Source organism: Amblyomma americanum, chromosome 5, assembly GCF_052857255.1.
Source record: "Amblyomma americanum isolate KBUSLIRL-KWMA chromosome 5, ASM5285725v1, whole genome shotgun sequence".
NCBI lineage: Eukaryota > Metazoa > Arthropoda > Arachnida > Ixodida > Ixodidae > Amblyomma > Amblyomma americanum.
In genome coordinates, this window is record NC_135501.1 from 185,790,849 (window position 1) to 185,814,595 (window position 23,747).

Here is a 23,747-nt window from a genome sequence, read left to right on the forward strand (position 1 = left end):
TTCTACATGCGCCGTCAGCGCATTCCATTCAGAGATTGCTTTTGCGAAAAAGTAGAATTTCGTATAATTTCGTTGAATTTTATTTTTTGGTTCCTCCTTGCCCACAGCTAGCTGGGGGTGGAGAAAGGTTGAACATATTTATGCCTTTTAATTTCCATCAACATATAATAATATACAGACTACAACAGCTTGAGCCTGCTTTTATTGTGCCTTTGTAGTATCGATTCTTGTCTCATTATTCTTCATGTCGCTAACATTATACCTCCGGATGAATGCTGCTTGAATAATGTCGGACCAGGCTGTCCGGTTTTGTATACGTTCTAAATCGTCCATTAGGTAGTGTTGGCGTCGGCCCCAGACGTGGCTAGCGTATTCCAAATGAGGCCTTAGCAGAGCTTGGCGTGCTGAAAGTTTTATTGTTTGGGGAGCGCTACACAGTGTGCCAGCTATCTAGTTAATAATTCCACTTGTTTTATCATTTATGCTATCAATGGGTTGATTGAATGTGGGATTTTTATTAATAGTGAATGATATGTACTCTATGGCCATTCTTTGTGTGAAGTTACTTATTTTGAATTACAATCAAGCCAACACTATTTAACCTTTTTCTTAAAAAAAATGTTTTGCCTCACATGCAGATGCAACCGGTCAAGGCGCTGCTCTCCCATCTCGGCATTGACGTCACCAACATTGTCCACGACCCCAACTTCAACATGTTACACCGATTTGTTTACCTCGGCCTGGTGTACGGCCACCCCGCCTTCATCCGATTTGACATTGCCTGGAGTTACACCCACAGCAGAACTCTTAGAGTACGTAGTCTCCTTTATAGTGGCGCGAAATTAAAAACGGTGTTTGTCGTGAGAAAAATTCAAAGCGTACACTGGTCCAGGCACAGAGAGTGGGGCGATAAAGCAGGGAAGCAGAATATACGCCATCATCACACAAGAATCGAGCCCCACGCAGATAATACTACATGATCTACATGAACCTTCATAGTTTGTTGAAGTGAAGGCCAAGATTAGTCGTTATCACTTACAGCCACAAGGCCCCTGACAACATCAAGAAGATCGTTAGGCGGGAAGGGTTAACTCCGCCAGCAACGATCTCGGCAGATTTCACAGAAAAGTTATTCAAATAGACAAACAGCCATGAAGTATACAACCCGAATGTAAATTACTCAAATGCGCATCACGCATGGCATACAGGGTGTTTCACCTAAGTTTTTAAAAATAGGCTTTTTCAGTTAGAAGAGCGCTTTTTTCGGCATAGCATTGTCAACGGTGCAGCGCATCAGAATACAGCTAACATGCACTCACTAGCAGGCTGGTTAACTAATAGGGAATAGTTAACTTTTTAGCCATTATTTTAGGCTTCTTAATTATTGACAGGCATGTAGCCCAACGTAAGTAATATTCATGCGCGTTTTTAGAATTTTGAAAACAATGTTACGCTCGGCGCTTTGGCCCAACAAATTTTGGTAACTTTGACGTGTTGCGTGCACTGGAGAGTTTGCTTTGCCTGCAAGCTCCTCGAAAGAGCACGTAATGTATTTTGGCACGATGTAGCCAGAATTTGTTGGGTCACAGCACGGAAGGTAAGAGCGTTTTCGTATTCTAAAAACTGATAGGGATACTACTTACGGTGCGCTACACCCCTCTTAATAATTAAGGAACCTGACGGTAAAAGTTAAATCTCAGCTGTATTCTGAAGCGCTAATAACGCTTACAATGGTATTCCGAAAAGAGCGCTTTTCTAAAACAAACACCTTATCTTTAAAACTCGTGTGACCCGCCGGGGTGGCTCAGTGGTTACGGCGCTCGACTACTGATCCGGAGTTCCCGGGTTCGAACCCGACCGCGGCGGCTGCGTTTTTATGGAGGAAAAACGCTAAGGCGCCCGTGTGCTGTGCGATGCCAGTGCACGTTAAAGATCTCCAGGTAGTCGAAATTATTCCGGAGCCCTCCACTACGGCACCTCCTTCTTCCTTTCTTCTTTCACTCCCTCCTCTATCCCTTCCCTTACGGCGCGGTTCAGGTGTCCAACGATATATGAGACAGATACTGCGCCATTCCCTTTCTTCCAAAACCAATTATTTTTATTAAACTCGTGTGAAATTTTACGTGAAACACCCTGTATAACTCCCTGCGGTCATGCGGGCGATGGAGCGTAGGGCAAACAGGAAGACGCATGAATAAGCTGTTATGGGAGCACTTGACATCGCTGAAACGTGTTACGGCGAGCCACTTGTTAGCTGCACATTGCAACAAATGCGCTCATGTTTGCACACCTTTTTAATAAGCGAAAGACAAACAGAAGGCGCGCGAGGTTTAAGAGGCGTTTCGCAATCTTCAGAAAGCTTATGACTGCTTCAGCCCCCACCCCCGTCCAGTCGCTTCTCCGAAATCAATCGCATGCCTATAAGGGTGGTAGTAGGTGTTTTGCTTTTAATGCGACAGCATTAGGAGTGTCACAAAGGCGAAAACTGTCCGGCCTCGACAATGTCGGGGTCATCTGTGCGGAGACCCGTCTACTAACCGTGCCAGGCTGTGTTTAGGGAATTTCCCCCTCACCGCCTTAGAATTGCAATCAAATTTGTAATCTAATCACAACTGGAATAGACTGAATTGGAATACAATCAGAATTTGGCATGGATTGATGAGTGAGAGACATTGGGATTATAGTGGGAACCGAATAAGAATTGGTCTAGATTCGCCAGGGCAAGGAAAATGCTATCGCATTTCCACCTGATCAATCCCGTTGATTGCCCCAAATTTTTTCTTCTCTGCCACAAAGGCAATATTGCAAGGGGAGCATTGTGCAAAACCACGTGTCTTAAGATTATCTGGTAGCAACAAAACATACAGCAAACCACAAAATATAAAAAGATAAAAATTAAGATGAAATTTTATGGGGGGGGGGAGGAAATGGCGCAGTATGTCTCACATCTCGGCGGACACCCGAACCGCGCCGCGAGGGAAGAGATGGAGGGACAAAGAGAAGAAAGGAAGAAAGAGGAGCCGTAGTGGAGGGCTCCGGAATAATTTCGACCACCTGGGGATCTTTAACGTGCGCTGACATCGCACAGCACACGGGCGCCTTAGCGCTTTTCCTCTATAAAAACGCAGCCTCCGCGGTCGGGTTCGAACGCGGGAACTCCGGATCAGTAGCCGAGCGCTCTAACCACTGAGCCACCGAGGCGAGTATAAAAAAAAGACGAAACGCCTTTTTCATTTCCTATGGTCGTTTTCTGTTATCTGTACGTTCTGCTGATGTCATGCCGCGTCCTAGGTAAGATGCTAAAGCTGGCAGCCCGGAAATCATTCCGTTGTTTGTGTGCGCGCGCGTGTCTGTCACAGTCGCATCTGCTGCCCGAGTTCCCGCGCGCGCCATTCCTTGTTTGCGAAATCCAAAGCCACACAAACTGTATCACCCGAGGGAAAAGTTGAGGGTCCACATTTTAAATGAAATATATATATATATATATATATATATATATATATATATATATATATATATATATTAACATGCACTAAGAAAGATTCGACTGTGTTGCAGTTCACAACAGTATCAGGAAGGTCAAAGGTGTAAGCTTCGCACGAAAGCTGTTTCATGGGATATATATATATATATATATATATATATATATATATATATATATATATATATATATATATATATATATATATATATATATATATATATATTATGAAAAAGCTTCAGGAGGGCATTTGTGCGAAGCTTACTTCGGGAAGCTTACACGTGACTAGAGTCAATGCCTAACCTGTCCAGCTTGGAGTATTCGTAAGCGAATAATAGAGTTAGACGACTTTTGAAAACACGACTGAATGCCAGCAACAAGCACTGCGCCAGAAACTTTTGTTTTCTTCGGGAAAGAACACCACTCTGAAGTTACCGCCAAGCCCTCCTTTTTCTTCTAATAAATTTAAGATGTCAGTGCCACTTTAATGATCAACGTCTTCTAGTGATGCATTTTTTTTGTCTCATACAAGAAAACAGCAAATTCGCCCAGTTAGCTAGTGGACGCCAAATCTGCTGTACTGGGTTCTCTTCCTGTGCGAAGTGAAGGTAACTCTCACAGAAATGGTCTATAGACAGTCTACATACTTCTTATAGGCTTTGTTGTCTTCCTGTAGATAATTCATTTTGTCTATTTGCAGTCCATAAACTGTCTATAGACAGAAGTTTAGTAAATGTGTATGGCCATAAATCTATAGATAGTCTATAGACTGTCTAGAGGATTTGTATTGCTCATAGACTGTTCTCCAGGGTTTGTCTATTGAGAGTCTGTAGACTTTAAAGAGAGAAGTTTATGGACAGCTATGCACAGTCTATAGACTGTCTTAAGTAATTTTTCTTAGGGCGAATTCAACTATATAGAACTGACTTGTAAATCTTCATGCTTCCGTAGATTCGGATATCCGATGACGACGAGAAATGGATGATTAACGAACACAAGCGCTCTCGCCCACGTCTGATTGACTACTACAAGTCTCTCCTGGTGCTTTACGACCCAGCCATTGACACTAAGGCGCTCGCCGAGCGTATCATCCGCGTAGAGGTGGTCGGTGGGTACACCTGCGCTGTTCTGCCGCGGAAAAGATTACATTGCGCTCTGTTTCTTGACTGAATTGTTTCGTCATCAATGCAAAAAGGAAAAGGGAACTTTCTCTGGGCTTCTATTAGTGCTTCCTTTCTAAAGAGGACACACGTCACCAGGAATTCGGGACAGCGTTCCGGTTCCCTTACCACGTGGCGTGTAGCAAGAAACTAACGACTCTATTATTCCTGAAAAAGAATAGTAAACAAAAAAGTTGAAGGACTGCTATGCGCTTATGAGTCGACGCGATAGCGAGCGCCATTTGGTGCGTCACCTGACGCTGCTATTTAGGTTTTCCAATTGTTTCAATTAAATAATTGATCGATTACCCGCTCTAAATTTTCTTAATTAGCACCATCAAACATTGCCTTTTCATGCTGAGCATTCTGATACCTTCGAACCCCCTTTTTCTTATTTATTTATTTTTCATTTCTTTAATTGCGATGATTTCAACAACTCTTCATCGACTATCACACACCAATCAGTCATCAATCTCTAGAACCACAAATTACCATGATACGATTTTTCTTACCCAGTACTCGATTATTTCCGGCACACGGTGCCGACTACTATACTACGCCGACGGCTTTTGGACCGAACGAGCGCTATACGCTATCGCGTAAAACTCCGCGGCAGGAACTGTTCTAACCGAGACCCTCTTTGTCTACGCGATGCGACGTCACATTGCTCAGCCAAGGCTCCACGTATGCGTGCGTGCGGACGTATTGGATCATAGCCGTGCTGTGTGAGGTGGGATAACCGCACTGCGGACGATGACGATTTCGGACAATTTTCCTGGGTCGTCGAACGCGACATTCGGCGATGAAAATCCCAATCTCTGTTCCATTCGAAGAAGCTGGAAAAAGTGGTTGGAGCAGTAGACGCTTCCAGACTGTGTTAAACAATGTGTGCGGTTACTTGCATCAGAAAAAAGCGCCTCTTCTCATGGAAGCGCCATAGGCCGCAAAGCTTAGCGCAGGTGTGAGCTGCCCCCAAATTCCTCGTAACTGGAAGTGAGCCCCTCTTTGTTGTCTGCAGTCTAAGAATGAGAGATAGCTACGCATGGTGAGGAGAGGTGATATATGATTTTTTTTGGCAATCTGTACATATCCTAGAACACTTTCGTTCGATGCCGAGTGTTTTGAGCTTACATACTGCGTTCGTGGCCAATAGCATACCCTGATTTATGTTTCAAAGGACCGGTTGACGAGGAGTGTCTTCACCGTAATCGCAAAGGGGATCCCCTATCGTAAGTTATTATTGTGATAGCATCACAGACTTTATCGAGAAGAAAATGCGTCGTCCGAACATAAATTCGCTGACTGGCTTTAGAGATGTGACGTCACCAGAGCGGAACATTCTCATTGGTTGGAGGAAAGTGACGTCACCAGAGAGGACTTGACGACACTTCCGGTGACAGCATGAACAGCTCTAATGCTACCGCATTGTCAGCACGTAACTGAATGAGATGTCCATGTGAATTTTCACTGCATTATGTTTCGCGTACTCTACCGCTCATCCAGACCCAGCGAAGCAAGGGTCGCGTTAAGTCCAAATGCGCATATTTAAAAGCTCGCCACAGCGGTTAGTGCGATGCACGAGGTGGAAAGCGATTCCACTGTGTTCGATATGCTGTCCGCTGGCCGGGCCGGCAGGCCGCGGCACGCGAAGATTGAATTGTAGCTTGATACTTTGACGTACTCTGTCTAGCCGTGGAGTGCACTAACATGTTTTCTTGTCTTTTATTCCTTTCCAGCGAAGAACTACATAGCAGAGGTGCGAAAGAGACGTTGGAGCGCCAGCAGTATGACACTGGCCAAAGTGGGGAGCTACTTGAAAGGCTACATTAGTGAAAGTACGTTGCACTTGCTTTTCACCTGATGGTCTTCTTGAAGTAAGGGAGTAATTACTCATCATCATCATCATTTATTTATCCCTTAAGAACCCTTCACAGGGTATTACATAAGGGGGGGGGGCGACGTACGTAGGACAATACAAGGACAAAGTCAGAGAGGTTGAAAAAAAAAGAACAAATCTAGTAAAACATTTATATAAACATACAATGAGGGCAATTAGGACAACGAATACAATCAGTAACATCAAATGAGAACACAATTAAGACAGTTACAAAAATATCAATCGAGTAGAGAAGGGAATTTACAAACGAGTGGCTCAAGCACATCAAACTATGGGCGAGAAAAGAAATATAGACAAATTTAATGTTTAAAGAAAGACAGTAACCGGTCTTTGAATTTGACAGGGTCACTTTCCATGACAGTAGAATCTGGCAATTCATTCCATTCCTGTATTGCGATTGGTAGAAATGACTTATTAAATGCAGATGTAGATTCATGCAGGCGCTGTATACTTAAGCTATTGAATAAGCGTCGAGATGAACGTGCTGGTGGATGAATAAAAGATTGGCGCAGATGCCTGAAATGATAGAATATTTTATGAAAGAGGCATAGTCTTGATATCTTGCGGCGAAAGACCAATGAGGGGAGAACAAGTGAGGATTTTCTTACACAGCACCCGATTATTTCCGACATCCACCCAACCGCAGCCATACGATTACAAAGGAAAGCTATACAGCTTTCTCAGAAACTTCGCAGTTACAGAAAAGTTCGTCCTGGTCCGGGGTTCGAACCCGGGACCATCGCTTCGCCGGAGCAGTCGCTCTACCAACTGAGCTAACCGGGGCAGCTGGCATGTAGGGTGAGAACGAATTTTGTCCGCTTTCGCCCTATGTTATGTGGGTGTCAGAGTAATTACTCCCTCATTACAAATGTACTCCACCATGGGGGGATTCCCCTAACCATTTGACAAACATTCGTCTTCTATAGAGGATAGGCCACGGAAGACATACATCACTTGTACCTCGCAACGCTTTGGGCCAACATTTTAGTGTGTCTAGAGCAGTTCAGCAACTTCAATTTCGTTATAGCTATAAAACGTTAATACTATCGCATCATTTACGCCGTCTAGTGCGTAACACCTGCGCCGTGCTGCTCATTTGCTATTAATTTCGCATCTACATCACTGTAATGCAATGATTCGACAGCAGCAGTCCGTGGGAAAATAACGACAAACTGAAAGCAGCATGCGGCAACTTTGTCCGAGTTGGCCGAGTCGATCCGACGCTGTGATCAAGCAAGGAGTCGACGCTTGCGTGATATTACGAAAAAAGCATAGGAGAACTGTGAGCAACATCAGCCATTTGCCAAGATGTAATTGAGGATTCATTCCCCCCCCCCCCCCTCCGTGTGGAATTTCTGCCTTATTCTATATGTTTCCGGATGACTCAGGTAGAACGCGTGGTACATCTATGGTTTACAAGGGCAGCACGCGCTTAAAATTCGCGATATGACTTGTCGGGGCATCGCGCACATCTTACGGACGCAATAGCGAATGAAGCGTAGCGATTTGCCGATATTTTCTGCATCCTATACGGACTTCGCTTTCTCATGTTTCGTTATGCGTTGGTTGTGCTGTTACGTGGTTGGTCACGTGGTGCGGAACAGCTGCCGGCGGCGCGCCGCCGTGGCTGATCACGTGGTTCGTCACGTGCTTGCTTACGTGACCAAGTTCCTCTCAGCCAGATGTGGCTATCGCGTCACTCCAGGTTTAAACGGAGCTAATCCACCGCCAATTTTTTAACCAATCTGACCGATGTTTCTTTGAAGTTGCTCCGTCGCTTACCATTTTTCAAGCCATTAGTTCACCAGCACGTGCGGCGTCCGGATCCATACACCATAGAACTAGTAGCTGCCGCCCGTTCGCAAGATTTATAGAGAACGCGTATTTTATGCATCTGGAACATGTTCTAGTGGAAGCATTATTTCATCATGCCGTTCCCAGCCCAACCAAGCTATGTGCAGCCTTTGTCAAAAGTTTTAAGGCCACAGCGTCCAGCTGCAGCGAAATTAATCGAAGCATTCAAAACACAAGTCAAGCAGGAAGCTTCTCTATCCCAATAAGAAACCTTGTGGTATCATTTCAAGGTCATCTTGTTTTTAATAGTGCCGTAATGGCTATGTTATGCGGCTGAAGCGGCAAGCCTTTTGACTTAAGACTTTTGACCACAAGTTATTCGTTAACAGCGAAGCATAAGTTGCTTTGGCGTACGCAATTATCTACCGACGCAGTATAGTCATACCGGCATTGGACAGTTATAAACAATGAAAAAAAGCGGCGGTTGTTTGGTGTAGGCCCTTTCAGCCTTTATAACAGTTTTTTTCTACTAGCCTTGGGGTGATTCATTTCACCCAAGAAGCATTCTTGGCCAACTTTGGGTAAAGTCTTTAACCACGTAACTCTTGAACTCCCGAAGGCTAACAGGAAGTTCATGCTTGCCATATTACGGCGATTCCCGTAGGCATCTATGCTGAGCGTACCGCGATGGACACAAAATATCAATACCTTCAGCTTTATTGCCGCTCGTATGATGCCAGCCGCAAGGAATGTATATTTTGGCTGTTAACACGTACGCCAGGGACAAATAAATTTCTGCCGAATATTGGAATCATTTCTCAGAACTTAATGTTTATTTCGGCTAAGGCAGCATCCCATTAAAAAACCTTTATTCGTAACCTAGGCGCTTAGGGTGGCACGTCTCTAATATGCGTGTACTGTGGGAAAGCCACCATCCTAAACAACGGTTATGATCGGCACTGTAACCTCAATGCTTAATATATTGTCAGTTGATGCTTATACAGTCTACCCTACTTATACACAACCTGGCAGTCACGCGGATTCATTTCGTTGTATCGACGTTTGCCTTAAGCGGACACTGCCTTTTACAGCCAAAGATATTTGGTCCGTGAAAAGTGTCGTTCATATTTTAAAAAAAAAAACTCCGTTATTGGCGCCTACATCTAGAAAGCAGACCTTCCTACAGCGCTTTCCAGGCTCTCCACACTTACATAAATGGTCTATAGACAGTTTATAGAATTCTTATAGACTCTGCTGCCTTCCTGTAGATATTTCTTTTTGTCTACTCATGGTCTATAGACTGCCTACACACAAAGTCTACTAAAAGTGTATGTTCATAAACCTATAGATTGTATATACACTGTCTATAGGATTTGTATTGACTATATACTGTCAGCTATAGGGTTTGTCAATAGACTTTATAGAAAAAATCTATGGAAAGTCTATAGACTGTCTAAAGACATTTTCGCGAGGGCAGGGTGGTCATGTTCTCTTTGCCGAGGTCCTTCTTGCCAAAAATCAGCTTTAGGAATGAGACATATAAATAATCCTGGTTGCAGCGTCCACGGCAGCTGGTGGCCGGACGGTAATATCAGACACCTAGCGACAGGGGAGTGCTCGAACCTGGCGTACAACGGCTCCGTCAGAGCACGCAGCTCTGTGATAACGAATATTGCCGGGCTAGTTGGTTTTGTATTCTTGAGAAAGAAATACATGGCGTTTTCGAAAAAGACATGGCCATTTATCCTGGAGATGCCCTCCTCGAACCAGCAAGGAACTGTCACCATTCAACTGTGCGCGCTCAAAAATTGAGCAACGGGCTATCGCCTCTTTATGCATTGAATCTTAACTCATAATTCCTGCCCGCACTGAATGAATGTTAGTTTAGATAATCAAATTCGCCGCCTATTGGCTCCTGGCTTCTTTTCGGTGGTGTTGACTTCCGTCGTTGAAACCCTCTTCCAAAAAACAAAACGGGACGCTCGACCAAACAGGTCTGAAGATGGCGCTCCGCGGTAAAACCTGAAGTTATGCCATATTAGCGCAATATGTCACGCGTTCTGAAGAAAGTGGCTAACAGACACAAGGTGCCGCTGGTTATTCCAGCCCTTAACAAGTTGTCGAAACTTATACCCCGCATTTGGGGGGGCTGAAGCCCTAGACTGCAAGATAAATCATCAGACAGCCTACATCTGCTGCGTGGAAGGAAAGGTATACGATGTACCCCTCTCTTTTGGGATGGCGTATGTAGGGGCAAACGGGGCGATGCATCAACGTCCGCCTTAGGGAGCGCGGCAAAAATCTAGAAATTAAGCAACATAAGTATGCTAAATTGAGCATGCATGCTAGCACGTGTAATTGCGCGCCTCGACTGGAAATGACGAATACTCAAGGCAGGAGCAAGAGTATGCAGGCGAGAATTGTGTTACAAGCCTTTCGCATAAGGAAAAAAGCAGCCCTGTGCGTAAGCTATGCCATAGCTTACGCACAGAGTCTTACTTTCTATGAAGACACGAGAATGCGTAGCGATAAGTGCGTGTCAGCAACGTTAAGTCACACAAAGTGTGAAAATGGGTGTAGCCCGATGCTACAAATTCATGTCCTTCACTTTCGGAATAAACACTTTGAAGTTGGCGCCTCTCCTTTGTCCCCCTCGACTTTTTGTGCGTGTACTTGTAGCGCCGTGTCGTTTTGAAGCGAAAGCTTCACTACGCTATAGGTAACGCCGATTTCGCCGTGCGTTGCCGGTCGACCTTCAGGTGAGCCAGAGGTCAAGTGTGGCTACGGGCCTTACCATATGTGGTCCACCGTGGCGTAGCACAACTTGTCCTTTGACCCTTCGATTCGCCGGCAGACGGCGGTAGAATAGGCAGCAGTGTTCATAGGGTGACCTACCTCTCGCGAACAACCATTAATTTAACCGCCACCTGCCAGGGTTGGCGCACTGCCTATCCAGTGTGCGGAACGCACTCAACATTGCAGAAGCCGAGCCGCGTCTAGTTGCCCGATACACCACAGCTTTCGCTCTCTAACCAGGTCCAGAAGTAGTTAAACCACAGCTTTTTTTTTTCTGTCGACATTTTCGTTCCGGGGTGGTGTAGCGGGTTGTGAGAGGCGCTCTTTGATCTCCGCGCTTGCTGGAATCGCGAGTTCTTCAATTTCTTGGTGGAGGGCAGAGCAGGGGGGAGGTTACGGCGCTCGCTTGTTCGCTATAACCGAGTGGTGCGGCCAGAATTGTTCATTAATAAGCGAGCGTTCGTTATACGTGCGGTCATTATAACTGATCTCCGCTTTGTATCCACACACACTAAGGTCATTACTTGACCGTTCGGCAGCTGTATGTCTACTGAAGTGGGTAGTCAACGGAGATCCTTTTACTGCAGTACTAACTCGGGCCCCGCCGCGGTGGCTCAGTGGTTAGGGCGCTCGACTACTGATCCGGAGTTCCCGGGTTCAAACCCGACCGCTGCGGCTGCGTCTTTATGGAGGCAATACGCTAAGGCGCCCGTGTGCTGTGCGATGTCAGTGCACGTTAAAGATCCCCAGGTGGTCGAAATTATTCCGGAGCCCTCCACTACGGCATCTATTCTTCCTTTCTTTCACTCCCTCCTTTATTATTTCCCTTACGGCGCGGTTCAGGTGTCCAAAGATATATGAGACAGGTATTGTGCCATTTCCTTTCCCCAAAAACCAATTATTATTATTATTATTATTATTATTATTATTATTATTATTATTATTATTATTATTATTATTATTATTATTATTATTATTATTATTAACTCGGCGCTTTCAAACTGCGCGTCTACTCCAGAGGAATGGACTCGGCTCGTGTCTCAGGCAACGTACAACAGTTTCAACGAGAAGAGTCGCACGCTGCTTTCGGACAACCTGACGGCGATTGTGGAGCTGTTCATGGACAAGAATCGCTTGCAGATCGACGACGCCCGGCTGCTGATGGGCTGGAGCGTGCTTCGCCGGATTGTGCCCTCGGCCAGCGGCAAGCTGATGGCCGGGCAAGCGATTAGGAGCCACGGCAAAAGGGCAGACCGAGCAGCTTTAATGTGCTACAACCGGGTCATGAACGTAATGCCCCTGGCCGTCTCCCACAAGTACTTCAAGACACGTTAGTATTTGTGTGCTCTTTTCGCCACCATCATCATCAGCGTTTGCTAAACCGTAAAGAGCTCGAACGACCGCCGTACCTAGATGGGATGTAGAACAGAGGGGTCCAGAAAACGTCAAAGTAGGTTTTAGCAGCACGCAATGATATTGTTTGGAAGAAAAGGGTGAATTAAAGCTACTTGAAGAGTTCAGTGGTCGCAGACGGTATAACGGTGTCAATTCAAGTGTTAAATAAGATAAAATATAGAACCACTATAAAAATCAGTTACCATGATGCGAAAAAGTTTCACGATTTCCAATGGTAAGAGCTGAGTCGGTGCGTTTATTTCAGGACGGAATGACTACTAGCAACGTTAAGCAAAAAAAAGGAACAAGTGTATGCGCATAAGCGAGAGGCTTCGTAAGGGTTACACAATTTTGGAGAGTATCCGTGTTCTGTCAACATACTATAGCGCATCGCTGTTGCGTCAAAATCGCATTTTGAAGCGAAAAGCTTCCTTACGCAAGATAAAGCAGTCGTCGCGTAGGCCGGAGAATGACCTTGAACGACCTTCGGCCCAACCACGTTAGCCGTGTATGGCCAAATGTGGTACAGTTATGGTGTCGAACGCTTGACCCCTGATATTTAGTTGACCTTTGACATTGGCTGACCTTTGGGTTGACCTTTGACCTTAAGAACATCCGATGGGGCGATGCGAAGCCACGTGATGACATCCGATGGGGGTGGGGTAAGACCATATGATAACACGTCATAGCCACGTGGTCGTGTGAGTGCATATAATGAAAATCTGTCGCGAGCATGTAGCGGAGCTGCCATGGACGCTAAGCAAGCGTGCTTGCTTTTCGCTGAATTCCAAGGTTAGCCAAGTTAAGCCACTGCCTGTTTTTTTTTAATTTTAATATGAGTTTGCTTATGGCTCTCTGCGTGATGCCGTGGCATCGACATACTATGTTGATACGGGATTCGCATAGGATGTTAGTTCAGTTGATACCAAGAGAAAGCACCTCGAATTCAAAGAGAGTTTGAGTGATGTGTAGTAAGAAACGTCTTCCAAAGCACAGCGTCGCGAACAACCAGCGGTATAGTCCAGGCACCGACCAGAGACGGCGTTCAGTCCAGAGCACGCACGGGGGACCGAGCGTTCGGCGCTTCTCGACATCTTCTTCGTTAAGCGCCAGCCTCTGAAGATTCCAAAGCCGACGGCCAGACTTACAGCTGTCTATGCAGGAAAAAGTTGTTCGAACCGGAACGAAATTTTAGAAAGGCCCGAGTACTGTTCGATGTCAGTGCACGCGAAAGAACCCCAGGTGTTTGAAATTTTCGGAGCCCTTCACTGCGGCGTCAGTCATAGGGCGAGTCGCTATGGGACGTTTAGCCCCCACGAATAAACCAAACCAAACGGCTACAAATATAACCGCTGTAATCACACAGGCCAAGTCTCTAGAATATTCTGAGTCTAATATTCCGGGAATTCGTGTCAACGGATTCACAGTAGAACTTTATCATTGCTTCTCGTTTCTTTTTGTTTGTTTGTTTGTTTGTTTGTTTACTGTCGAATGGTTCCTGACCCTGCCTTGTCCTCGCCCTCAGACGTCCCACCGCCCGCGATGGCCGCCGCTAGAAGAGTGGTGACGGATGTGCTGCGAGGGCTGGAAGGCAAGATCAACACCACGGATTGGATGCGCGGCCCCGCTTGGTGCCTGATGCGCACCAAATTCAAGGCAATGTACTTCATTTTCGGCTACCCGGACGGTCTCGGCAGCGAGCACCTGATCGAGACACTCTTCGGTGAGTAGTAATGGTCGCCCGTCCTGTCTATTGCGCGTTCTCCTCCTTGTTTATTTGCGGCGTTGTATTCCTTTAGCTATGTCGCTTCACCAACTAGCTCAAACCAAAGTCTTGATGGAGCAGTTCAATGACTGTCCCAGAGTAACGCGCTAAGCAGCCAGCCACGCGCGTGCGTGCGTGCGTGCGCGCGTGTGTGTGCGTATGCGTGTGTGCGTGCGTGTGCGTGTGCGTGCGTGTGCGTGCGTGCGTGTGCGTGCGTGTGTGTGCGTGCGTGTGCGTTCTGACTGTGCTTTGTTCAAAAAAGCACACCGCATGTCAGATGCACGGCTTTCAGTGTATTCCGGCATATCATTGTTTGTTTCAATGCCCAACTCTATCAGGGCCCGAGCTAGCCCCTACAAAAATGGTCTATAGACTTCTTATAGCCTCTATTGCCTGTCTATGTATATTTCATTTGTCTATTATTATTCTATAGACTGTCTATAGACAAAATTCCACTAAAAGTGTACGGCCATAAACGTATAGATTGTGTATAGAGTGTCTATAGGATTTTTATTACCTATAGACGGTTCTCTAGGGTGTGCCTATAGAGATAATACAGAATTTGTAGACAGAAGTCTACGGGTAGTATAGACGGTCTAAAGAAATTTTATCGGTGCAGTTTTAACGAGTGGTTTACATGTTTCGGAGTGACGCGCGTGCAGAGGAGATTCCAGACGTTGCCGAGAACTTCACCGCTGGTTTCCTGGACGCGAAACGCCAGGCGACGATCAACGTCTTCCGGAAGAACTTCAAGATCAGCATGAACACTGCCGCGATCGGCGCCCACTACCACCCCGACACACACGAAGTCTACCTGTCTGCCACCTTGCTACAGCCGCCGATATTCATCCACGGCGCACCGGCCGCCTTCAACTACGCCGGTATCGGAATGGTACGCTTCGCCAGTCGAGTGTGGCTTTAAATACGCGGCTTTGAATTACCAAGACGCACTCAGAGCCACTACGTGTGAGAGATTGAAGGACCATTCTGGACAGGCTCAAGTTAGCCTGTTAGGTTGGAATACCGCTTTTTTATCAGAAACACCCTTACAACCCCGCCGCGGTGGCTCAGTGGTTAGGGCGCTCGACTACTGATCCGGAGTTCCCGGGTTCGAACCCGACCGCGGCGGCTGCGTTTTTATGGAGGCAAAACGCTAAGGCGCCCGCGTGCTGTGCGATGTCAGTGCACGTTAAAGATCCCCAGGTGGTCGAAATTATTCCGGAGCCCTCCACTACGGCACCTCTCTCTTCCTTTCTTCTTTCACTCCCTCCTTTACCCTTCCCTTACGGCGTGGTTCAGGTGTCCAATGATATATGAGACAGATACTGCGTCATTTCCTTTCCCCCCAAAACCAATTATATTATAAACACTCTTACAAAAATGGTGTATAGAAAGTCTGTAGACTTCTTTTAAACTGTATTGCCTTCATACAGATATTTCTTTCCTCTTCACAGTCTATATAGACTGTCTGTAGACAAAAGACTAATAAAACTGCAGTACCATAAATCTATGCATTGTCTATAGACTGTCTAAGGATTTGTAATGCCTATAGACTATTCTTTGGGGTCTATAGTGTGCCTATAGACTTTGCAGACAGACGTCTATTGACAGACTATAGACTGTCTAAAGAAATTTTTGCAAGGGCAGGATGTTTTCTTCTTTTATTTTAACGAAGCATTCATAACATAGACTGAATGTTAAGTAGATATGTAGAAGGGTGACAGGAAAATTAAAATAGGGTAAAGGAGGGTGCAGGAGGGCTGCACGTGCCGTCGTGGCGGTGGCCGGGCAGTTTGCTAGGCGTCAGAGCTTTAATGCGAAAGCATTACTACAATCTAAACGCTAATTAGCCCATATTAACGGGAAATGGGAGTGAGCTGTCCTCTAGCTTTTTCCTTTCTGTTTAAAGTGTAGTCCCACTACGAGAACAGCCGGCGGTCGGCTTGTGTTAGTGCGAGTACTAGCAGAAGGTAAAGAAAATCCTAGCAATGGAAGACAAACTAGGGTGACGTCATCAAGCAGCCTTATGACGCGCACAGCAAGCCGCAATTGAAATTTGGTATTAATAATAATAATAATAATAATAATAATAATAATAATAATAATAATAATAATAATAATAATAATAATAATAATATCATAATAATAATTGGTTTCTGGGAAATGTAACGGCACAGTATCTGTCTCATACATCGTTGGACACATGAACCGCGCCGAAAGGAAAGGGATAAAGGAGGGAGTGAAAGAAGAAAGGAATAAAGAGGTGCCGTAGTGGAGGGCTCCGGAATAATTTCGACCACCTGGAGTTCCCGGGTTCGAACCCGACCGCGGCGGCTGCGTTTTTATGGAGGAAAAACGCTAAGGCGCCCGTGTGCTGTGCGATGTCAGTGCACGTGAAAGATACCCAGGTGGTCGAAATTATTCCGGAGCCCTCCACTACGGACCTATTTGTTCCTCTCTTCTTTCACTCCCTCCTTTATCCCTTCACTTACGGCGCGGTTCAGGTGTTTAACGGTATATGAGACAGATACTGCGCCATTTCCTTTCCACCAAAAACCAATTATTATTATCTTTAACATGCACTGACATCGCACAGCACACGGGCGCCTTAGCGTTTTGCCTCCATAAGAATTGGTTTTTCCCAGGTGGTCGAAATTGGTTCGGAGCCCTCCTCTACGGCAGCTCTTTCTTCCTTTCATCTTTCGCTCCCTCCGCTACTTCTTCCCTTACGGAGCGGTTCAGGTACCTGCCGAGATGTGACAGTCAATGGGCCATTTTTTTAAATAATAATACTATTAATAATAATAATTGGTTTTTTGGGGGAAAAGAAATGGCGCAGTATCTGTCTTATATATCGTCGGACACCTGAACCGCATCGTAAGGGAAGGGATAAAGGAGGGAGTGAAAGAAGAAAGGAAGAACGAGGTGCCGTAGTGGAGGACTCCGGAGTAATTTCGACCACCTGGGGATCTTTAACGTGCACTGACATCGCACAGCACACGGGCGCCTTAGCGTTTTGCCTCCATAAGAATTGGTTTTTCCCAGGTGGTCGAAATTGGTTCGGAGCCCTCCTCTACGGCAGCTCTTTCTTCCTTTCATCTTTCGCTCCCTCCGCTACTTCTTCCCTTACGGAGCGGTTCAGGTACCTGCCGAGATGTGACAGTCAATGGGCCATTTTTTTAAATAATAATACTATTAATAATAATAATTGGTTTTTTGGGGGAAAAGAAATGGCGCAGTATCTGTCTTATATATCGTCGGACACCTGAACCGCATCGTAAGGGAAGGGATAAAGGAGGGAGTGAAAGAAGAAAGGAAGAACGAGGTGCCGTAGTGGAGGACTCCGGAGTAATTTCGACCACCTGGGGATCTTTAACGTGCACTGACATCGCACAGGAAACGGGCGCCTTTTCCGTTGCACCTCCAACGAAACGCGGCCGCCGCGGTCGGGTTCGACACGGGTACTCCGGATCAGAACTGCATCCAAACTTAGGAGACTTTCGGCATCTTCGCCTGGTCGTCTCCGAGTAATCTCCTTCGGCTTAGAGCACTCTGTGGTGCTCTGTGGCGCTCTGGGTGTACTCTGGATGTGGCGCTCTACTGTACACTCTTTAAAAAAACTAAACAAAAGCGTAAACGAAAGACAGAAGGAGCGTGGACCGGGAGAGCCTTCGGGCTTAAGGCCAATACAAGACAAATTAAAAGGAGCTAAACGCTAAAAAAAAAGAATTTCTGAGTTAAGATTCCTCTTTAGTGCACCTTTAGTGTAAACAAGTGTGCGTTGTTAGCTTTTACGATCTCTCATCAGGCAAAATCCCCGCCGCGGTGGCTCAGTGGTTAGGGCGCTCGACTACTGATCCGGAGTTCCCGGGTTCGAACCCGACCGCGGCGGCTGCGTTTTTATGGAGGAAAAACGCTAAGGCGCCCGTGTGCTGTGCGATGTCAGTGCACGTTAAAGATCCCCAGGTGGTCGAAATTATTCCGGAGCCATCCACTACGGCACCTATTCTTCCTTTCTTCTTTCACTCCCTCCTTTACCCCTTCCCTTACGGCGCGGTTCAGGTGTCCAAAGATATGAGACAGATAATGCGCCATTTCCTTTCTCCAGAAACCAATTATTATTAAGTCGTAGGGGACAGTTAAGCTCCGCCTTAAGTATGACGCGATAGAGTAATAGATTAATTCCCGTATATGCAGAACTGGTCATTCTCTACTTTGCATTCATAGATCCCTGGGAACCCTGATTATGAAAGAGCGATGTTTTCGTGGCCGTGGCAGTGGAGTGCTGTGAAAATGCAGTCATCTCATGTCATGTCGCTGGCAGTTCAGTAGAGCGCCGACCGAAGTGCTTTTCTAATGGAACATGAGATTAGTACGTTTCGAATGGTGCATGCCCTTTTAAAATCCTTCTGGAGGACTAAAGCTTTAATCGGACTTAGCGGATGACCAACGGTCCTTAGCGTAGCAAGCGCTGTTTTTCATTGAGCTTTATTACTGTAATAGATAACGTTCGGCGAAAAACCGGTGCTACTCAAATGTTTTCAATGTACTGTGGTCCCGTCACGTAACCGTTCTGATAGTGGCTCGCATATTCGACTTGCCGGCGCCGGCTCAGATTCAGAAGTCAAGCCACCCGACTTGCCGCCGCGAATCAGGTGATGAAAAGCAAGAAGTCCAAACTGCGATTTGTTTTTCGGTGCTTTCAAGACGGTTAATGGTTACCTAAAATATCCCCGGACTTTTCCTTCCCTCTTGGCTGAACAGTCGGCAATAGCTCCTGAACCACTGCCACGTTCAACACGATGGGTTATGGTTCGCGCTGTACCTTGTAGGCGTTTCTTATTATTGTGAAAGCATTACCAGGCAGTCTATTGTATTCTGCGCATTATGTGTATTGTATTCTTGGATTCTTACCTTTATATTTTCGTGTTCCTATTTAATCTGAAGGCACAGAGCACGAAGGACGGGACAAAGAAAGAAACAAACGCAGCGCGTTTCTTTCTCAGTCCCGTCCTTTGTGCGCTGTGCCTTCAGTTTGAATAATGTTCCGACTAGCCCAGACAAATACCTTATTGTCTATTTAATCATTTTTGCACTGTTTAACATTTCTCGACTGACACCGCTATATGTATGCATGTGCTCTTCTCTTCCTCATATTATGTTATGCATTCCACTCCCCTCTGTAACGTCCAACTCGGGCCCAGAGGGTGTCAGAAATAACTAAATAAATGCGAAAGCATTACTAGGCTGTGTCGGCGGGGTCATGTCATCAAAACGTGTCGGCAGCAGTTGTGACGTCTTCAGAACAGTTAGGATCAAAAGAACCGTTGTAACCGACAGAGGAGGATGCGAGGATGCTGTGCAAATAGAAACATGTCAGTAGGATGATTAGTTAATAAATCAGAGCCAAAAGCAACGAAAAACGTCGAAACAGCGTGAACGTCGATATAGTGAGTGCATGGAAAAACAGCCGTGAATGGCAAAGTAGTAGAAAAATGTGCAAAAGAGTGAAAATTAAATTTTGAAATCCATTGCAAAGTGCTTGGTGAATGAAAAGTAATCGATTAAAAAATTTCGTTCATATCGAGTAAATAGTTCATTAATTGGAAGAAAGTCATTGGACCGTTGAATAGCAAGTGGACGGGAAAGCAACCATGGCGCCAGATTTGAAAAACCAAAATGGTTGATAGAGATGAAAAGAGGGTATAGTCAAAGTATATGCGAATAATTAAGGTAATTGAGAGGGGGGTGGGCAAAGAGAGTCAAAGGGAGACGACGAGTGCTAAGGAGGCGCCGATGCTGTCGCATTCTACCAATGCGGTTTTCCGCAGTAACCTTTATTTTGTATCGCATGTCCCCATGGACTGATGCAGAATTGCTTTCATTTTTCTGTGGCAATATTTTGACACTTGACGCATCGGTGACGCTTGCAGATAGCGGGTCACGAACTCTCCCATGCCTTCGACCCCGAGGACATTGAATACGACGTCAACGGCTACATTAAGAAGTTCCCCGACACGCCCATGATGAAGGAGTTCACCGCAAAAGTGCTTTGCCTCCGCAATTCTTACTACCAGGTGCGTATCTGCGGTGCCCGTTGGACGCTGAGTAGAGGTAAAAATTAGTAAAGTCGTTTTTGAGGAAAGGAAATGACGCAGTAACTATCAAACTTATCTCGGTGGACACACGAACCGCGCCGTAAGGGAACGGAGGAAGGTGGGAGTGCAAGAAGAAAGAGAGCAAGAGGTGCCATAGTGGAGGGCTCCGGAATAATTTTGACCCCCTGGGGATCTTTAACGCGCACTGACATCGCGCTGTTAGCCGCCGCGGTGGCTCAGTGGTTAGGGCACTCGGCTACTGATCCGGAGTTCCCGGGTTCGAGCCCGACCGCGGCGGCTGCGTTTTTATGGAGGAAAAACGCTAAGGCGCCCGTGTGCTGTGCGATGTCAGTGCACGTTAAAGATCCCCAGGTGGTCGAAATTATTCCGGAGCCCTCCACTACGTCACCTCTCTCTTCCTTTCTTCTTTCACTCCCTCCTTTATCCCATCCCTTAGAGCGCGGTTCGGGTGTCCGCCGAGATATCTGAGCCAATTACTGCGCTGTTCCCTTTCCTCAAAAACCAATTTCATTTACATCGCACAGCACACACGGGCGCCTTAGCGTTTCGCCTCCATCGAAACGTGGCCGCCGCGGCCGGATTCGAACACGGGTACTCCTGATCAGTAGGCGAGCGCCTATAACCATTGAGCCACCACGGGGTGTAGAGGTCCGTTTCATAAAGTGTACTCAGGGGAACGAATTGAGGTAGTGTAGATTTTACGTAATATTCTCCGCTTCTTCACCAGAGGGCGCCCTATAAAGACACCATGAACCAACGAAGATCCCACTTAGCTCTTATTCAATTCGAATGACTAGATTCTGGTAGAGTTTAATTGACAGGAGTCAAGCTTCTCATTTCGGTCCTCGGCTCTAGTTCTGGCCAACTCTATTCAGAATAAAGTCTCTCAGCAACTCTAATCCATCCGCAGATATATCGCGTGTTACGCAGAAATCATTGAGAGTTTTGCATGATCAACTTCGGGGAAACCGCTTTAGCAGAAATTGGAAAGAATTTTCTCACCTCTTCCGTAAAGCTTGTGCTTCTATACCTGTTGTGAAGGGCAGCAGAGAATCATTAAAACGATGTCAACTGAAAAGAGAGGGAGAGAAGTTAATTTTCACCCGTCACAAACGACGAGGGAAAAGGCTATAGCCTAAACCCCCATTCATTCCCCCTGACCTTCGGCCGGAATTCCTTGGGACTCGGCGGCGGTCAGAGCGAGACCGATGACTTTGCGTTGTTCTTCTGCTTCGTGGTTGAGCGATAAGGTCTCCCAGTATTGTACATTTCTATTCGGGTCGTTATAGAAAGAGCAGATCCAGACCATGTGGACTAGATCTGCAATGCTATTGCAGTGCGCACATCTAGGATTAGACTTCTGGATGCCATTGACTGTACATCTGAGGGTTTGGAAACACCCCGGTTTCCAATTTACTTTACCTGATTTCCTCGTTCCTACTGAGCTGTTTCTGCTGCTGGACAGGTATTACGACCGAGCTTAAAATGGGAAATTATTTCATAGAATGTTGTGAGTTCGTCACCCGACGCAAGGTGTTCCTCGCGTGGAGGCGGCGCGTCAGCGGCGATCGACCGGAAAGTGAGCCCTCGGGTGATCGCGTGCGCCTTCTCGGTCCTCCACAGGCCCTGAGAAGCCGGGTACCAGATCAGTGAGATTAGCTCCGATGGCACTTGCACTTCTCTCAGAATTTTGGCGACATCAGCAGAGATTCTGTTCATACCATAATTCTTAATGGCTGCCTTAGTCACTCACTATCACCCTTGTACCGTTTTTTATTATTTCTAAAGCAATGGCAACTCCTTCTGCCTCAGTTGCACTTGTGTTTTTAACGGTACAACACGATACCGGGTCTCCACTCTCGCGAACCACTGCCGCTGTGTGGAATGCCTTGGAATCGTAATCGGCAGCGTCCGTGTAGAGCACATCGGATCTACCTCGAAATTTGTCCTGTAGGGCCACAGCCCTACCTTTGCGTCTACCTTCGTGGAATACCGGATGCATGTTCTTTGGCAGCGGTGGAATTTGGAGTCTATCCCTGGTTGCTCTAGGTACGTTATCTGTCCGCTTTGAACACTCCGAGAGTTCGAACCCCAGATTCGCATGATTTTCCTGCTAGGCGGCGGGCATGAAGTTTTCAACACTTATAAAATGGTCTACATACAGTCTATCGACTTCTTTTAGACTCTACTGCCTTCCAATAGATATTTCTATTCATATTCTGTAGACTTTCTATAGGCAAAAGCCTGCTAAAGTGTATGACAGGCAACCGTTTAGCGCAAATTGCAAACCTGGCAATTTTTCTCTATTCATAGTCTATAGGCAGTCAATAGACAAAAGTCTACTAAAAGCCACAAATTATAGCTTGTCTACAGGATTTGTATTGCCTATGGATTGTTCTCTATAGTGTTTGTCTATAGAAGTAATAGACTATGGACAGTCTATAGACTGCGTAAAGAAATTTTTGTAAGGAAAGGGAGCCCGCACATGGAATGTCAGCCACGAGAACGCCTCTTTGCGTTCATAACTTCCGCTCTACTATTAAGACTTGCGAGGCAGAGGGAAACGGAAGCAAAAGTGGGTCCAGCCGAAATGTACTGAAGTCATTGGTGCATGAATCCAGCGTACGACTGCGCACAGTGACGCCGCAGGCAAGTGCGCACGGTATCCAAAATTTTTGCCTGCGTCTCCAAAGTGCCCTCCTTGGCCATCGCCATGTTGCTTGCTGTCTCTTCTGGGAACCTGGCGGAAGCACGCTGTAAACACTGACTGAATGACTGACTGATGTTGCTGAGAAGAAGGAAGAGGAAAGTGCACGGGCCTGCCTACTGGCTCAAGCCGAGCCGAGCCACGCTCGCTGCCGCGTGCTTAAAGTAGGATAGTTAAAGGATAGGGAGGCAAAGATGGAAAGAACAGGCGCGCGCTAATATGCCCCGGGCTGATCCCGGAGACAGTGCAATACCGGGCCGACCCGCGCCCGAGTGATGCTGTAAACACTCTGCACATGTTCGCGACATCCAACTGAGCAGGTGTTTGCAAGAGCACGTGCCCCGTAAAAAGGTCCAAAAACATATCCATCGATTAAGCTAATTTCTCGTTGGGGGTGTTGGTAGCCGTTCACTGTAAATATTTAAGCCTGTCAGAAAACACGCACACACAAAAAATACAGCGGGACGAATTGCTCGGTTCCTTCCCTTCTGTGTGGGTGTTTTTGGCGCCTTTAAATATGTACAATATCAATCCCGTTTGGCCCGACTGTCAAACACCTGCTCCCAGTCCTCCCAGGTCATGAGATGATCTAGGCGCTGCGGGGAAGGATCCGTCAGGCAATGAGAAAGCAGA

General features: G+C 46.3%; 1 protein-coding gene across 1 annotated transcript in view; it reads left to right on the top strand.

Moving 5' to 3' along the window:
* LOC144135431 (neprilysin-2-like) overlaps nt 1–23,747 on the top strand; it is a 33,842-nt gene that overhangs the window by 4,400 nt on the left and 5,695 nt on the right. Inside the window, exons 3-9 of the mRNA XM_077668096.1 lie at nt 639–812; nt 4,433–4,589; nt 6,378–6,476; nt 12,147–12,458; nt 14,049–14,246; nt 14,951–15,180; nt 20,222–20,365. Coding sequence (XP_077524222.1) covers nt 639–812; nt 4,433–4,589; nt 6,378–6,476; nt 12,147–12,458; nt 14,049–14,246; nt 14,951–15,180; nt 20,222–20,365 — 1,314 coding nt within the window. The remainder of the gene's footprint in view (nt 1–638; nt 813–4,432; nt 4,590–6,377; nt 6,477–12,146; nt 12,459–14,048; nt 14,247–14,950; nt 15,181–20,221; nt 20,366–23,747) is intronic.